This window comes from Stenella coeruleoalba (assembly GCF_951394435.1).
Source record: "Stenella coeruleoalba genome assembly, chromosome: 2".
NCBI classification, from domain to species: domain Eukaryota; kingdom Metazoa; phylum Chordata; class Mammalia; order Artiodactyla; family Delphinidae; genus Stenella; species Stenella coeruleoalba.
Window position 1 is genome coordinate 124,195,180 of NC_137147.1, and position 15,641 is coordinate 124,210,820.

Here is a 15,641-nt window from a genome sequence, read left to right on the forward strand (position 1 = left end):
GCCCAGATGGAATGGCTTCCTAGAATTATGTAGTTTAAGTTTCTGTATGTATTTAAAAGCTTAAAAATGCACTAAAAAAGTTTTTGTATACATACATATAAGATGTAACTTTTCACCAGTTCAGTTTGGACTTCCCTGTTTGCATGAAGGAGATCTCATTTTACATTGAGTTTGAGTACACACCTAGTTTGTGACCTATTAGAGAGTGTTAGAATTCTATATACTGCTTTTACCTTTTTCATGTGGTTAATCAACAGATTGATTAGATTCCTTTAGTTTTTAAATATTTTGTATGATCTTGCTACTTTGAGTATTTGTAGAATAAAACTTCTGGAAAATGGAAATTAAAAAAGTGCAAAAGAAATGTGGCAGAAAAAGAGTAGTAGTAAATCGTGCCTCAGAGGACATAAAGTGGGGAGGATAGAAAGAGACAGAAACAAAAGGAAAGTAAATATAATCTACACGTTTTCCTCTAATTTACTTAAACCCCACCCACTTCCCCTTCCCCCCAACTTTCCACTCTTTGGGGCTAAAAATAAAATATTGTTGAAATACTTTAGGGGACCAGCCTAAAGGTTTTTGCTTTTTTAAAATTTTAGACTACTTCTCATAGCTGGAGGTCTTTAGTCCTAATCTATGAATTGTCCATTTGATACTCGATATGTACTCACTGATCTGTGATAGAATCCTTGAATGGTTTATAACTTAAATTTTCCGTGTGCATCAGGTAAATGCGAACTCCTAAGACAAGTACTCATTTGCTTCCTCTGTTGTCTCCATCTTCAGCTGCCTAGCATCACTTTCCATTTTACCTAAAATAAATGTTGTGTTCATTGGTGTTTGCTTTGAGTTTACAAAAGGCTGCAGAAGAAATTGCCTGTTTTGGCATTTTAGGGCTTTATGCCTCACCTTCTTTCTGAAATCTTTTATAATCTTAGGGAAATAACTGAAAGTTTTGGTCAAAACTGATACATGTTAATTTGTTATAGTAGTATGAACTGTCATCACTAAAGTTTACATGATTTAGCAATGGAAACTTCTGTGCTATTTAATGAACACACTGTCAGGTGTCAAGTATTCTAAATTTTATGTATTCTACCTGCCCTTCAAGGCTGATCCCTGTGACCTAATGAATCCTTTGTAAAAAGTGGACTCAGCTAGGATGTTACACCACCATTGTCGAAGGAACCCTGAACTCCAGGAAGAGTTGCAGATTCAAGCTGCAGTGGCTGCCGGGGATGTTCACACGGTACGAAAGATGTTAGAACAAGGCTATTCTCCAAATGGCCGGGATGCTAATGGCTGGACCCTGCTTCATTTCTCTGCAGCAAGAGGAAAGGAAAGATGTGTTCGAGTATTTCTAGAACATGGAGGTGAGTTTATTAGAAGCAAACCCTTTTTTCCCAAGGAGAAACTTAAAATGAAATTCTATTTAGTTTAAAATATATGAGTGCTTGTGTATATAATTTCTAATGCTTCTTTTTGCTAATACTCTACTTCTTATTCTCTCCTTTGTGAAGATGTGTTAAAATTATGCTGAGTCTTGTTTAAAACCAGATTGTCTAAAAAATCAGTTTGTTGAATGTGCTTTTTTCCCCTTGTAACTCTAGTTTCTATACAGCCAGATTTCCCCAGATTATTTCAACCAAAAGCAGCCCTTCTTCAGGTTGTCAAGTTGCTTTGTTTCAGAAGCAGAAGTGGCTGTGGTCCCAACAACTGAGAGTTGCTCAAGCTCCCCCTTTTGAGACTTGCTCAAGCTAACTGAGCTGACACAGGCCCCCTGATAATACCATGGCCTTCAGGATACCCTACCTTTTGAATTTACCTCTTCATAAAAAAATTTTAGTTGCTTTTATTACTGTTTTAGAGCACTTGCCTTTTCTAGAATTGTACATAGTTTCTAAGTATCCTACAAGATTGGTTAGCTGAGGTCTAATTTTGTGTAAACATATGCAGTTGGAAACTACATTTGACATTTAATGTTTTTGCTTGAAAAACTGTCCATTCCTGTAATTAATAGTAACTAATAATTGTCTTAAAGTAGTTTACTTTTTTCTCCCATTATATTTTCACTTAATTTATTTTCCTAAAGATGAACAAGTGTATTTTGTCATTTGTACCCATATTATTTTTGTAAATTATGGTGTAAAACAGCTTGGTTGGGACTCAGGATCCATTATGTACCATTCTAGGGCCTGGATTGCTTATTAACAGTCATTTAGTTCCATTTCTATGGTGTACTTTGTTACAAGACTAGTCAAACTTACTTGCAAACTAATTTGAAGTACAGAAAATGTTAGAAGTCACACAGCTCTCATTAGGGTCTTGTGAATTATGTGAAGATAGGAATACAAAGGCTATGAGCGTGGACTTACTGCAAAGTCCTGCTATACCTGAGACTAGGAATCATCACACATCCGAGTGGCCCTGAAATAAGAATTATATCCCCGAAATAGTTGACTGTTGACAGGACACCACCATTTGCTAGCCTGTGCCTCCTTTGTAGCCATCCTCCATCCCTCCCTGCCACCCTTGCTCATATCTCATTTCACCTTGAAACTTGAAAACCTCAGCTCTGAAGGCAACGAAGGAGAAATGTAAGAGGAATGCCAGGAGAAAGAGCTGAAAAAACTAAGAAGTGGGTGTAGGATCAGAATACTTAAAATTCTGGCAGTGCTTAGTAATATTAAGACCAAGATCAGAACTCACATTTTTAAATTCTACCTAGTCCTGTTACTTTTCTGTTTCTGCCAGCCTTGCTTTTAAAATATTTTAAATATTAATTAAGAAAGAAAGTTCAATTACTCAGGTAATGTATGAACTTGTCTCCTTAAAACAAATAAAATACATTTTCAAATAAATTACAAATAAAGCCAAAGTCCCCTTTGGCCAACTCCCAATCCTTATCTGCCTACCCCTGCCCAGACGTAACTCATGGGTATGAGTTTGGTTTGGTCCTTATCTTTCTAGATCATTTCCTAAATGTACTTATAGAAAATATGTCTTATTGTGTTGTGTGTGGTTTTTAGAACATAAATGATATCATACTGACTGTATTATTCTGCAATTGTTAGTTTTTGCTCAGCTGTATATAACTTAAGACTTTTTAAATATTGGGTTGGCAAACTTTTTCTGTAAAAGGCCAGATGGTAAAGATTTGGGGCTTTGCGAGCCCTCCTGTCTCTGTTGTTAACTACTCAACTCTGCCTTTGTAGCATGAAAGCAGCCATAGACAATATGTGGATGAATGAGTGTGGCCATGTGCTGATAAAACTATATTTATAAAAACCAGTGGTGTGCCAGATTCGGCCTCTGGTCCCAGTTTGCTGAATCCTATTTCCTCACCATCCCCCTCTCTCTTTTTGTGTATGTATGTGTGTATAGATATTTTTAACAGCTTTTATTGAGATAGAATTCACATACGTTACAATTCACCCTTTTAAAGTGTACAATTCAGTGGCTTTTAGTGTATTCGTAGAGTTGGGCATCCATTACCACAGCCAATTTTAAAACATTTTCATTACCCCAAAAAGGAACCTTGTACCTATTCAGTATTAATACATATAGGTTTACTCTGTTCAACTGCTAGATATAGTATTTATTAGTATGGATATACTATCGTTTGTTTAAACCATTCTTTTTTATTTTTTGAGTGGATGAAATTTTCTCAGTAGGACATTTTATTAAGAAGGTAACACATACATATATATACATGGTTAAAAACAAAACGAAAGGTGATACGGACTGTTCAGTGAGGGGGAAATGTCTGCTCTTCAGCACTGGCCTCTCCTCTCCTTCCCAGAGGCAGTCACTCTTACTGGATTCTTTTGTGTCCCTGCAGAGATAGTCTGTGCATATAAGTGTGCATATTTTCCACCCTCCATCTTCTAGCCTGCTTCTCTTTTGTTAATGGTCTGTTCTGCATCTTGATTTTTTTTACAAAACAGTTTCTCTAAGTGATAGATCCTTGTCATTGATTCCATTGTATAGATGTAATTTATTTAAACTTATTCCCCATTGTTGGACATTCTAATTTTTCATTTTTCTACTTCTAGAAACAGTATTACAGAGAATGTCCTTGACTAATCTTTTTACATATGTGAATTTATCTCTTGGATAATTCCAAGAAGTACAACTGCCACATCAAAGGGTTGTTAGGTTTTGTTGTTGTTGTTTTGATGGATATTGACAAATTGTCCTCCAAAGAAGGTTGTTAATGGCTCTGCCCTTAACCAGGTGGGAGGGTGCCCAGTCCCCTGCCTTTGCCAGGAGTGTATCACTAAGTGGTTTGCTCTTCCTCTGTGTGATTTGCTTGCCTCCTTTTTTCCCGAAAATGACATATGAGTAACAAAGCATTGCAAGACTGGGCTGCTTGCTTGTCTTTTTCTTATGACTTGTAGGAGTTGTTTATGTATTCTCTGCTGTTAGTTATATGTTGCAACAGTCTTCTCCCAGCTTGTAGCTTTTCCGCATTGTTGTTTTGCTTGTTTTTTGGGAGCAGAGTTTGCATTTTAAGTAGGTAAACTGTATTTTTCTTTTGGCTTATGGTTTGTGCTTTTTGTGTCTTGTACATCATACCACAGGGTCATTATTTGCCTATATTTTTTTCTAAAATGTTTCATGGCATTTAGGTCTTTAATCTATCCAGAATTGGTTTTGGTGTATAACATGAGGTGGTCAGGTACAATTGCATACATAAAGGTAGCCTAAATCATCCTTTCTTTCCTCATTGTTATATCTTGCCAACTCAGGTATAAAGTTTTTATATACACATGGTTCCGTTAGTTCTATTGTCTGTTGTTATATCCCTGGGTCAGTATAATATTGTTGTAAATTATTATTATTCTCTAATACGTTTTAATATCTGGGGGAGCAAATCTCCTCTCCTCGTTCTTTAAGGATGTCTTGGCTATTCTTAGCACTTTACATTTCCATATAAAATTGTAAAACAACAAAATTACATATTTTGCAGAAGCCCCTCACTTATTCTTGTATAGCACCTTTTACTTCCTCCTTTTACCCTAGTACAATAAGAGATTCAGGGAGTAGTTTTTAATAGCACATTATGTATCAATTTGGAAACACAAATAGGAGAGGAGACTTCCTCCTCCTTGCTCCCGTTGGCCACATGTGATGCTTAGACTTGCTCTGTATTTAGTCTAGGCCTGGCTTCTGATTTCTAGACCAGTGTACCCAGCTGCCTGTTCAGCTTCTCCACAGTTGTGGCTCACAACACAGCGCAGCATGAGCTGCTGCTTTGACCGTGTTCTTTTGCAGTAGATGGCACTACAGCCTATGACTGCTGTGCCAGAAATCTAGAAACCATCCTTCTAAATAGTTGTCAGATCTTTTCACTTCCTTTCGTTGGAGGCACTGCCCCACCTTTGGGCAAGGAAACCTTGTTCCTCACCAGGACGGTTATGATGTCCCTGTCATCCCTGCTTCCAGTCCTGCCCCCTTCCAACCAGTCTCTAAATGGAGTGATCTGTTAAAAATGGCAATTAAAATATTTCCTTTTAAAATCCGTCGGTGGTTTCCCACTTCTCTTGGGACAATATTGAGTCCTTAATGTGACCTACACGGCCCTGCAGCGTCTGCTCCTCTGCGATATCTTTCCAGCTTGTCTTTGAGCCGCAGCCCATCTGCATTCTTTCAGACTCACTGAGCTCAGAGGCGTGTGCCCAGGACCTGCTGGGGTCCCTCTGCTCCCTGCACTGCTGCCACCTTCGCCTGGCTCCTGCCTGCCTCTCCCTCACCTCTCCCTACACTTTCTCAGGGAAGCCTTCCCTTACCATCTGGACTTGGTCAGATCCTTCTATCGTGTGATACTATCGGGCTCTGTACCTTTTTATTGTAGTTCCTATCACAAGCATAATAAATTATTTTTGTAGTATTCTATTTAATTCTATTCTTGTTAGTCTGAGGCTTCATGAGGACAGAACCTGTATCTGTACTGTTCTCAATGAGAGAGAGAAAGAGGAAACAAACACCAGTTATCTAAAATAATTGTTCCCCAGCCTTACAGAGACAAGGCTGATCCTTTTCTTTTTTCTTTTTTTTTTAAAGAAGATATTGGGGTAGGAGTTTATTAATTAATTAATTAATTTTGCTGTGTTGGGTCTTCGTCTGTGTGCGAGGGCTTTCTCTAGTTGTGGCAAGCGGGGGCCACTCTTCATCGCGCTGCGCGGGCTTCTTACTATCACGGCCTCTCTCGTTGCGGAGCACAGGCTCCGGATGCGCAGGCTCAGTAGTTGTGGCTCACAGGCCCAGTTGCTCCACGGCATGTGGGATCTTCCCAGACCATGGCTCGAATCTGTGTCCCCTGCATTAGCAGGCAGACTCTCAACCACTGCGCCACCAGGGAAACCCCTGATCCTTTTCTTTTTATTAAAAAATATTGATTGAAAATGGGCCAGGTGGGATTAGAAAAGTCCCTGAATTCATCATACCTGCTCTTTTCCTTAAACCACAGTTTCTTTAAGAGCTTATAAACTTCCAGTTAGATTGATCCCCTCCTGTTAATACGTTTATTTTGTGATGGACATTAAGGTGAAATGCAGTCAAAGATTCAAATATGGGAAAGTGAGCAAAGAAATGCACAAGAAACAAGGGTTCACCTTCCTCTTTTCCTCTCTCTCCCCTCCCCCACCTCTGTGCCTGAGATAGAATTCATATAGATAGTTAGATGAGGATGAGGTGGCCAGTTGGTCACTTATTCTTATATTTATTCAGCAAATATTTATTGGGCACGTAACATATGCCATGCTCTGGCCAGGCCCTGAGATATGGACGTAATCATTGTGCTCGCCTTCTGGCACTTCATAGTTTAGTGGGTGGATGGATTTGTAGCCAACATTTGTTGAGCATTTAGTATCAGCCTAATTCTTCACAACTATTCTGTGAGGGTAAGTAGTAATTTTTCCACTGAGAAAACTGAGCCACAGGATGGTAAGTAATTTGCTCACAGTCATTCACTTCATAAATTGTAGAGCCAGGATTCAAACCCATTGTCTTAACCATGATTCTGTATGACCTGTAAGAAAACAATGCAGTCCCAGCAGAGTGAGCTAAGCGCCGTGTATAAAAGACCACCCCATTTGTTGGGGCAAAGGTGGTGGGAGTGGCATGGAAGGCTTACTAGAGAAGGCATGGTTTGCATCAAGTTCTTGAAAGGTGAGGCTGCATGGGGTGCTGGAAGGGTGGAGGTGTGGGGTTCTTTCAAACACAGAAGACACTGAGTAAAGGGCTGAAGAAGAAAGGGAGCATGTTTGGTTTTAGGAACTGAAGAAAATTCAGTATGATTGGAGCATATCTGGTCATTTCTTTGGGGGACAGTGGTGAGCCATTTGACAGAGAGGAGTGGGAGAAACAGCTGTGTGTTGTAGAAAGCTCACTGGGTGTAGTATTGGGAGCTTAGTGAAAGGGCCCAAGACCTCAGGCACTGCTGCCTGGTCAGGACTGCAGCCTCATTTCCTTGCACCCCACACGTATTTATTGAGCACTGCTATGTGCCAGGCACTGTTCTGGGGCTGGGAATACAGTAACAAAGTCCCTGCTGTCGTGGCATTTACATTTCAGTAGTTGACAGTAAATATATGATATCAAGTCATGAAGAAAAAGGAAGCAGAGAAGGGATAAAGAGGTACAGGCTTCTGTTTTAAATTAGGTATTCAGGGAATGCCTCTAATGTGACATGTTAGCTGAGGCCTGAAAGAAACGAAGACCAAACCATGTGTGTATCTGGGAGAAAAGTGTTAAAGTAAAAGTGTTAAAGTAAAAACTCTAGGCTGGGAACATGCTTAGCACTTTCAAGAAAAAGTCAGGAAGACGGTGGCTGGAGCAGAATAATGGGAGAGGGGGGCAAACAGGGCTAAAGAGAGTCAGCTGACATGTTCTGTAGCTCCTAGAAGGCATGGAAAAGACTTTGGACTTTGTTCTGAGTGAGAATGGGGGTGGCATTGACTACTTCTCAACTGAGCAACAATATGAACTTACTTAAGGGCTCACTCTGGCTGCTCTGAGGAAGATAGATTGTGGAGGAGCAGAGGAGAAGTAGGAAAACCTGTCCGGACGCTTTGGAATAGCTCAGGTGAGAGATGTTCGTGGCTTGGGCTACATGATAGCAGTGGATGTGTTGAGAAGTGGTCGGATTCTGGATATATTTTGAAAATGGAGTCAAGAGTATGTGCTGATAGATGGGCTATGAGGTGAGAGGGAAAGAAATTAAGAATAATAGGTTTGGGGGCTGAGGATCAGGAAGAAAAAAAAGAGTTGTCATTTACTGAATGAGCAGGGGAAAGATAGCCAAAGCAATTGAAAAGAAGAAAGGATATAGATATTTAATATCAGCCATTTACCCTACCAGAAATTTTTAATCTCAAGTACATTAAAGGAGCAGATCTTATAATTAAATGTGTACACCTGCACCATGAAACCACCAATGAGTGATCACACAGAGCTTTCAAAACTCAGAGCTAAGAGGTTGCCTGTCTCTGTGCTGTGGTGACAACCATGTGACCACAGAGGGAAGCCTGGTTGTGGAGCAGGTATGTGAAGTACGCTTGCTGCTGCTTGGGAGAAATCCAGTTTCATTGAGGAAATGAGCAAGTTTGACTTGAATCGCTAATACTGGCTATATTCCAAAAGGAAAAAAAAAAGGGAGGCTCTCTTTAGTTTAATCTAAACCTGTGCTGTCTATAGCACGTGTGGCAGCAGGCATACCTCAGAGATACTGAGGGTTGGTTCCAGACCACCACAATAAAGCGAATATTGCAACAGAGGGAGTCACATGAATTTTTTGGTTTCCCAGTGTCTAAAGAAACAATGTACATATCTTAGTTAAAAAATACTTTATAGCTAAAAAATTGCTAACCATCATCTGAGCCTTCAGTGAGTCATAATCTTTTTGCTGGTGGAGGATCTTCCCTCATGTTGATGGCTACTGAGTGACCAGGGTGGTGGTTGCTGAAGGCTGGAGTGGCAATTTCTTAAAATACGACAAAAATTAAGTTTGCCACCATTGATTAACTCTTCCTTTCACGAATGATTTCTCTGTAGCATGCAGTGTGTTTGATAGCATTTTATCCACAGCAGAACTGCTTTCAAGATTGGAGTCAATTCTCTTAAACCCTACTGCTACGTTATCAACTAAGTTTATGTAGTATTCTAAATCCTTTATTGTGATTTCAACAACCTCCACAGCATCTTCACTGAGAGTAAATTCCATCTCAAGAAATCACTTTCTTTGCTCATCCCTGAGAAGCAGCTCCTCACCTGTTAAAATTTTATCATGAGATTGCAGCAATTCAGTCATATCTTCAGGCTCCACTTCTAATTCTAGTTCTCTTGCTAAGTAATCTGCAGTTACTTCCTGCACTGAAGTCTTGAACCCCTCAGAGGCATCCATGAGGGTTGGAATCAACTTCTTCCAAACTCTTGTTAGTATTGATATTTTGTCCCCTTCCCATGAATTATGTATGTTCTTAATGGCATCTGGAATGGTGAATCCTTTCCAAAGAGTTTTCAATTTACTTTGCCCAAATCCATCAGAGGAATCACTAATTATGGCAGCTGTAGCCTTAGGAAATGTATTTCTTCAATAATAAAACTTCATAGTCGAAATTACTCCTTGATCCATGGACTGCAGAATGGATATTGTGTTAGGCATGAAAACAACATTAATCTCATTGTATATCTCTATCAGAGCTCTTGGATGACTAGGTGCATTGTCAATGAGGAGTAATATTTTGAAAGGAGTCTTTATTTCTGAGCAGTGGATCTCGACGTCGAACTTTATATATTCAGTAAACTGTGTTGTACACAGATGTGCTGTCATCCAGGCTTTGTTGTTCCATTTATAGAGCACAGGCAGAGTAGATTTGGTAGAATTCTTAAGGGCACTAGGGTTTTGGGAATGGTAAATGTACACTGGCTTCAACTTAAAGTCACCAGCTACATTAACTCCTAACATTGAAACTTTGAAGCCGTGCTTTGACTTCTCTTCTCTAGCTATGAAGGTCCTAGGTAGCATCTTCTTCCAATATAACGCTGTTTCATCCATATTGAAACACTGTTGTTTAGTGTAGCCACCTTCATTAATTATCTTCTGGATAATTTGTTGCAGCTTCTACATCAGCACTTGCTGCTTCACCTTGCATTTTGATGTTATGGAGTTGGCTTCTTTCTTGGAACCTCGTGAATCAACCTCTGCTAGCTTCAGACTGCTCTTTGGACGTTTCCTCACCTCTCTCAGCTTTCACATAATTGAAGAGAGTTAGGGCCTTGCTTTGAATTAGACTTTGGCTAAATTAGGGAATGTCATGGCTGGTTTGATCTTCTATTCAGCCCACTCAGACTTTCTCCATATCAGCAAAAAGGGTGCTCTGCTTTCTTATTATTCCTGTGTTCACTGGATTAGCACTTTTAATTTCCTTTGAGAACATTTCCTTTGCATTCACAACTTGTCTACCTGTTTTGCACAAGAAGCCTAGCTTTTGGCCTATCTCAGTTTTCAACATGCCTTCCTCACTAAGTGTAATCATTTCTAGCTTTTGATTTAAAGTGAGAGACATGTGACTCTTCATTTGAACAGTTAAAGGCCTGATTTCAATATTGTTGTGTCCCAGGGGACAGGGAGGCCTGAGGAGAGGGAGAGAGACTGGGGAACGGCTGGTTGGTGGAGCAGTCAGAACACATAACAGCATGTATTGATTAAGTTCGCTGTCTTATTATGGGCGTGATTCATGGCAACCCTAAATAATTAAAATAGTCACATCTAAGATCACTGATCACCATAACAAGTAGAATAATGATGAAAAAGTTTGAAATATTTTGAGAATTATCCTAATGTGATACAGAGACAGAAAGTGAGCAAATGCTGTTGGAAAATGGCACCGATGGACTTGATCTAGGAGGGGTTGCCACAAACCTTCAATTTGTAAAAATTGCAGTCAGTATCTCTGAAGTGCAATAAAGTGAAGTGCAATAAAATATGTGCCTGTATTTACATTTAAAGTAAACAAAAAATTCAGTTCCGCAGTCACGCTAGCCACGTTTCAAGTGCTCAGTAGCCACACGTGACTAGTAGACATATTAGACCTTGTAGATACAAAATGTTGGCCTATGCAGATAAGTGATATTTTGCTGCTTTACTTTCAAGTATCCTGCTTCAAAATGATGAACACTTAGGGTTTTATAATGTCCAAAAATATTAGTGTTTCTAAACACAAATGTGATGCATATAATAGTACCTCTGTCCAAATCCTGGTAGTCCTTCTGACCAGGTTAGTGTGCTGTTGGAATTATGAGGAAGAGTCACTACTATAAGAGTGTGAATTTTAAGAAACCCACTATTACTATATTCATTTTCCCATTTTGAATCTTTCTGAAAATTCTAATACTACACTGGACATTTCAAGAGAGTAACATTAAGAGACCCTATATTAGCTAGTGTGTTTATTTATCTTCAGATTCAGTGTTTATGCAGACTGACCTGGAGGGCGGTCAGCTGAAGCTCTAGAAGTTAATTCCATAAAACACATCCCTGGAGGAACCTGAGATGAGACACCTGATAAGTGTCTCAGGTCTCCTCTTGGTACAGTAGGTAAAATCCTCTTGATGAAACACAAGAAAATAAATGAAAGAAATAAGTGATTAGAAAAATCCATAGCAGAATGGTGAGAAATTATTTTTAGCTTTTCAAAAATGAAAGATTTTACAAATGGTAATCCCAAATGTGATGAAACAGGAACATTGATGGTAGAAGTTTATTAAAGCAGTTGTGGAAAGAAGTTTAGTAGTATGTTAGATCCTGAGAAATGGGAGATTTTTTTGCCAATATATCTACTTCTATTAATTTATTCCAAGGAAGCAGTCTTAAGTACAGGAATTATTTTCTGTATGAAAATTTTACCCTTTATTATATATAATTTTAAAAATGGAGGCATTTTCAGTGCCCAAATATAGAGGAAAAATTAAGTAATTAGACTATGATTACAATTACGAGTAATTTTTTAAAATGTATAGAAGGAAAGCTGAAAGAAGTCTATCATCAGTGTTGACAGTAGTTATTAGAGAATGCTGGTTTTTGCTTTGATGCTTTTCTAAATTTTTAGTTTTTCATTAACAAAAAAGTAATATTACTTGGGGAAATTCTGTTTGGGAACATTATACCATCTGACTTTCTGGCTCTTTGTTCTGTGTTGAATTATTAGTCAAGTTTTAGGTTTTTGTCTAGATTTTTTATTTCCTCCATTGTTGCTTTTTTTTCCTGTAAAAACATGGCACAATGCATAACTGGTTTTTAGAACTCCAAGCAGTGCCTGTGCCTGTGTAACTTAGCTAATTGCATTTGGTGCTTTCTAAAACTTTTAAGAAGAGTAATCACATAAATAGTAAATTATGGTATAATACTTATACATATATTTTGTAAAATTCTGACTTTCCTGCTTTTAGGATTTTGTAATGTCCAAAAGTATTTGAGCTTTTAGACACAAATGGGAAGCTTATAATAACCTCTGTACAAATCCTGGTAATGTTTTTGAACAGTTCAGTTTATATATTCCAAGCCTCAGAGTAACCAGTAAAAAAAAAAAAAAAGATAATGCAAAGAAGTATAGCTAAACTGTCAATGGAGACATTAAAATGGAATGTTAAAAAACGTTCTGATAGTACAAAGAAAAAAAATGGTAGTAAAGGGAAGAAGAGGGACAATAGAGGAGACAGATGGAAAACAAATAATAAAATGGTAAATCTAAACTCAACTATATCAATAATTATATTAAACATTAAGGGACTGAACAATCCAATTAAAATTTAGAAATTATCAGAAAGGTAAGTAGACAAAACTCAATTACATGCTGACTACAAAGATAATACTTTAAATATAAAGGTACAGGTAGGTTGAAAGTAGATGAATGGATGGGATATATCATGGAAATATGTCATGCAAATGGCAAGCATGTGAAGGCCCAAGTGGCTACATTAATATCATATAAAATAGATTGCAAGACATAGACTATTACCAGAACTAAGGAGAGACATTTCACAGGGACATATGGGGCACTTCATTAGGAGGAATAATAGTCATAAAATGTGCATACATCCAGGAAGAGAACTTCAAAATACGTGACGCAAAAAATTTGAAGGGAACTTCAAAATATGTGTTAAAGTGAGAAATGGACAGTTTCACAGTCTTGAATGTTGGAGATTTCAACATCTCTCAGCAATTGATAGAACATCTAGATATAAAAAATCAATAACTATAGAAAAATCTAAAAACCATTATCAAACACATTGACCTAATATTTTTGAAAATTGCATCCAGTACCTTCAGAATATACATTCTTTTGTGTGCATGCTGTGGACACTAGGATAAACCATATGCTGGCAATAAAATATGTGTCAGTAAATTTTAAAAGGCTGAAATCTTAAGGGTATATTCCCTAACTGCAATGGAATTCTGTTAGAAATCAACAACAATAACATGTCTAGGACAAACTCAGACATTTAGAAATTAAACAAATTTTGAACTGAATGATAGTGAAAATACAATATATCAGAATTTGTGGGATGTACTAGAGCAGTGCTTAGGAATTTATAGCTATAAATGTTTGAATAGCAGAGAAGAACCATCTTAAATCAATTACTGAAGTTTTTACCTTAAGAAACTTGAAAAAGAAGAAATTGAGCCCAAAGTGGCTGTTGCCATTTACCCTCTCTGCTCCCCAACAGTCTCTGTGTCACATTATCATGGGAGCTGGAATCCTCCTCGATGATGGAAGGGACTGACCTGATTTTGGAGCCCATGGAAATTCCCCATGCCTGGAGCATTGTTGAAAATAACTGTGGTCTTGATCTAGGTGGCAAACAAACTGGGAAGGCCAACAGTAGTTGGCCTTTCTTAGGCTGTAACTGAGGCTGTAACACCAGTTGGGGCAAGCAACAGAGCAGCCTCACATTTAACAGGAGACCTGGCAAATGAGACAGCCATGTGGGCTTTGATAAGCTACTACATATTTCTGGGAATTTGGAAGGCTGATACATACTTAAGAAAGGCCAGAGAGGGCCCCAGTTATCTACTCACCCCTGGCTGAACATGAGACCAGAAAATGGAAGCTGTAAATTGTAAATTGTCTGTTTATTGAATGTGTGTCTCAACCTATACACAGATCTCTTGGGCAAAGGGTGGAAGCCTTACTGGCTCAAATTGTTTAAGCACAACCTCTGACCAGTTACTGGTCAAACGTAAGTTATTCCTAGGAGCGGCCCCTAGAAGCCAGACTTTAATAATAACAACTGAGCAGAGACGTAAGTGGCTGTATACTATAAGGGAGACAGACTATGTAGAATTAGTCTAGGCAATTCACTAAAACAAATAGCAGCAACAGCCCACCTGGAAGAGGTGAGGTTCAAAATCCAGGGGTGCTATGATATAGTCTAAAATCTTCAATTTTCAGTAAAATTATGAGACATGCTAAGAAACAGGAATGTATTGCTCATACACAAGAAATGAAACTAGCTAATAGAAAGTGTTTATGAAGGGGCCCAGATGTTACACTTAGTTAACAAAACTTCAGAATAGCTATTATAAATGTATTCAAAGAACTAAGGACACCATGTTCAAAGAATTAAATGAAAACATGTGACAGTGACAAATCAAATAGGAATGATCAATAAAGAGATAGAATACATATAATTTTATATATGAAAATGGGAATGTATGTATATACATATATATAAATAGAAATTCTAGAGTTGAAAGTACAGTAACTAAAATGAATTCATTAGAGTGGTTAACAGCAGATTGGAGCTGGCAAAAGAAGGAATCAGTGACCTTGAAAATTTATCAATAGACATTATCTAGTCTGAGGAACATATAGAAAAAAGAATTTTTAAAAATATCAACAACAATAAGATATGTAAGACATCTTATGGCCAAAATAACTTATGTTTGACCGGTAACTGGTCAGAGGTTTTGCTTAAGCAATTTGAGCCGGTAAGGCTTCTACCCTTTGCCAAGGAGATCTGTGTATAGGATGAGACACATTTAATAATCAGACAATTTACAAGTATGCCCCAGCTTCCATTTTCTGGCCTCATGTTCAGCCAGGGATGAGTAGATAACTGGGGTCCTCTCTGGTCTTTCTTAAGCATGCATCTGCCTTCCCAATTCCCAGAAATATGTAGCAGCTTATCAAAGCCCACATGGCTGTCTCATTTGCCAGGTCTCCTGTTAAATGTGAGGCTGCTGTGTTGCTTGCTGCAAGCAGTATCACAGCCTCAACTCAGGGCCCCATAGACCTGTGGAACATTATCAAGCATACCAATATATGCATGAGGCATAATGGGAGCCAGAAAAGAGAGGGGAAAGCGAGAAAGGGAAAGAAAAAAATATTTGAAGAAGAAATGACTGAAAACTTCCTATATTTGTTGAAAAATGCTAAACTATACATCTGAGACACTCAGTGTCTCCAAGTAGGATATTCATCTAAGAGATGTAATTGTCAAACTGGGGAATGTTAAAAACAAAGAGAAAATCTTGAAAGCACCTAGAGAAGTGATGCATTATGTACGAGGGATCCTCAATGATAAGATTAACAGCTGATTTCTCATAAGAAACAACAGTGGCCAGAAGACAATGG

General features: G+C 38.3%; 1 protein-coding gene across 1 annotated transcript in view; it reads left to right on the forward strand.

The window, feature by feature from the left end:
* ASB7 (ankyrin repeat and SOCS box containing 7) overlaps positions 1–15,641 on the forward strand; it is a 49,119-nt gene that overhangs the window by 8,297 nt on the left and 25,181 nt on the right. Inside the window, exon 4 of the mRNA XM_079914099.1 lies at positions 1,112–1,373. Coding sequence (XP_079770225.1) covers positions 1,163–1,373 — 211 coding nt within the window. The 5' untranslated portion in view covers positions 1,112–1,162. The remainder of the gene's footprint in view (positions 1–1,111; positions 1,374–15,641) is intronic.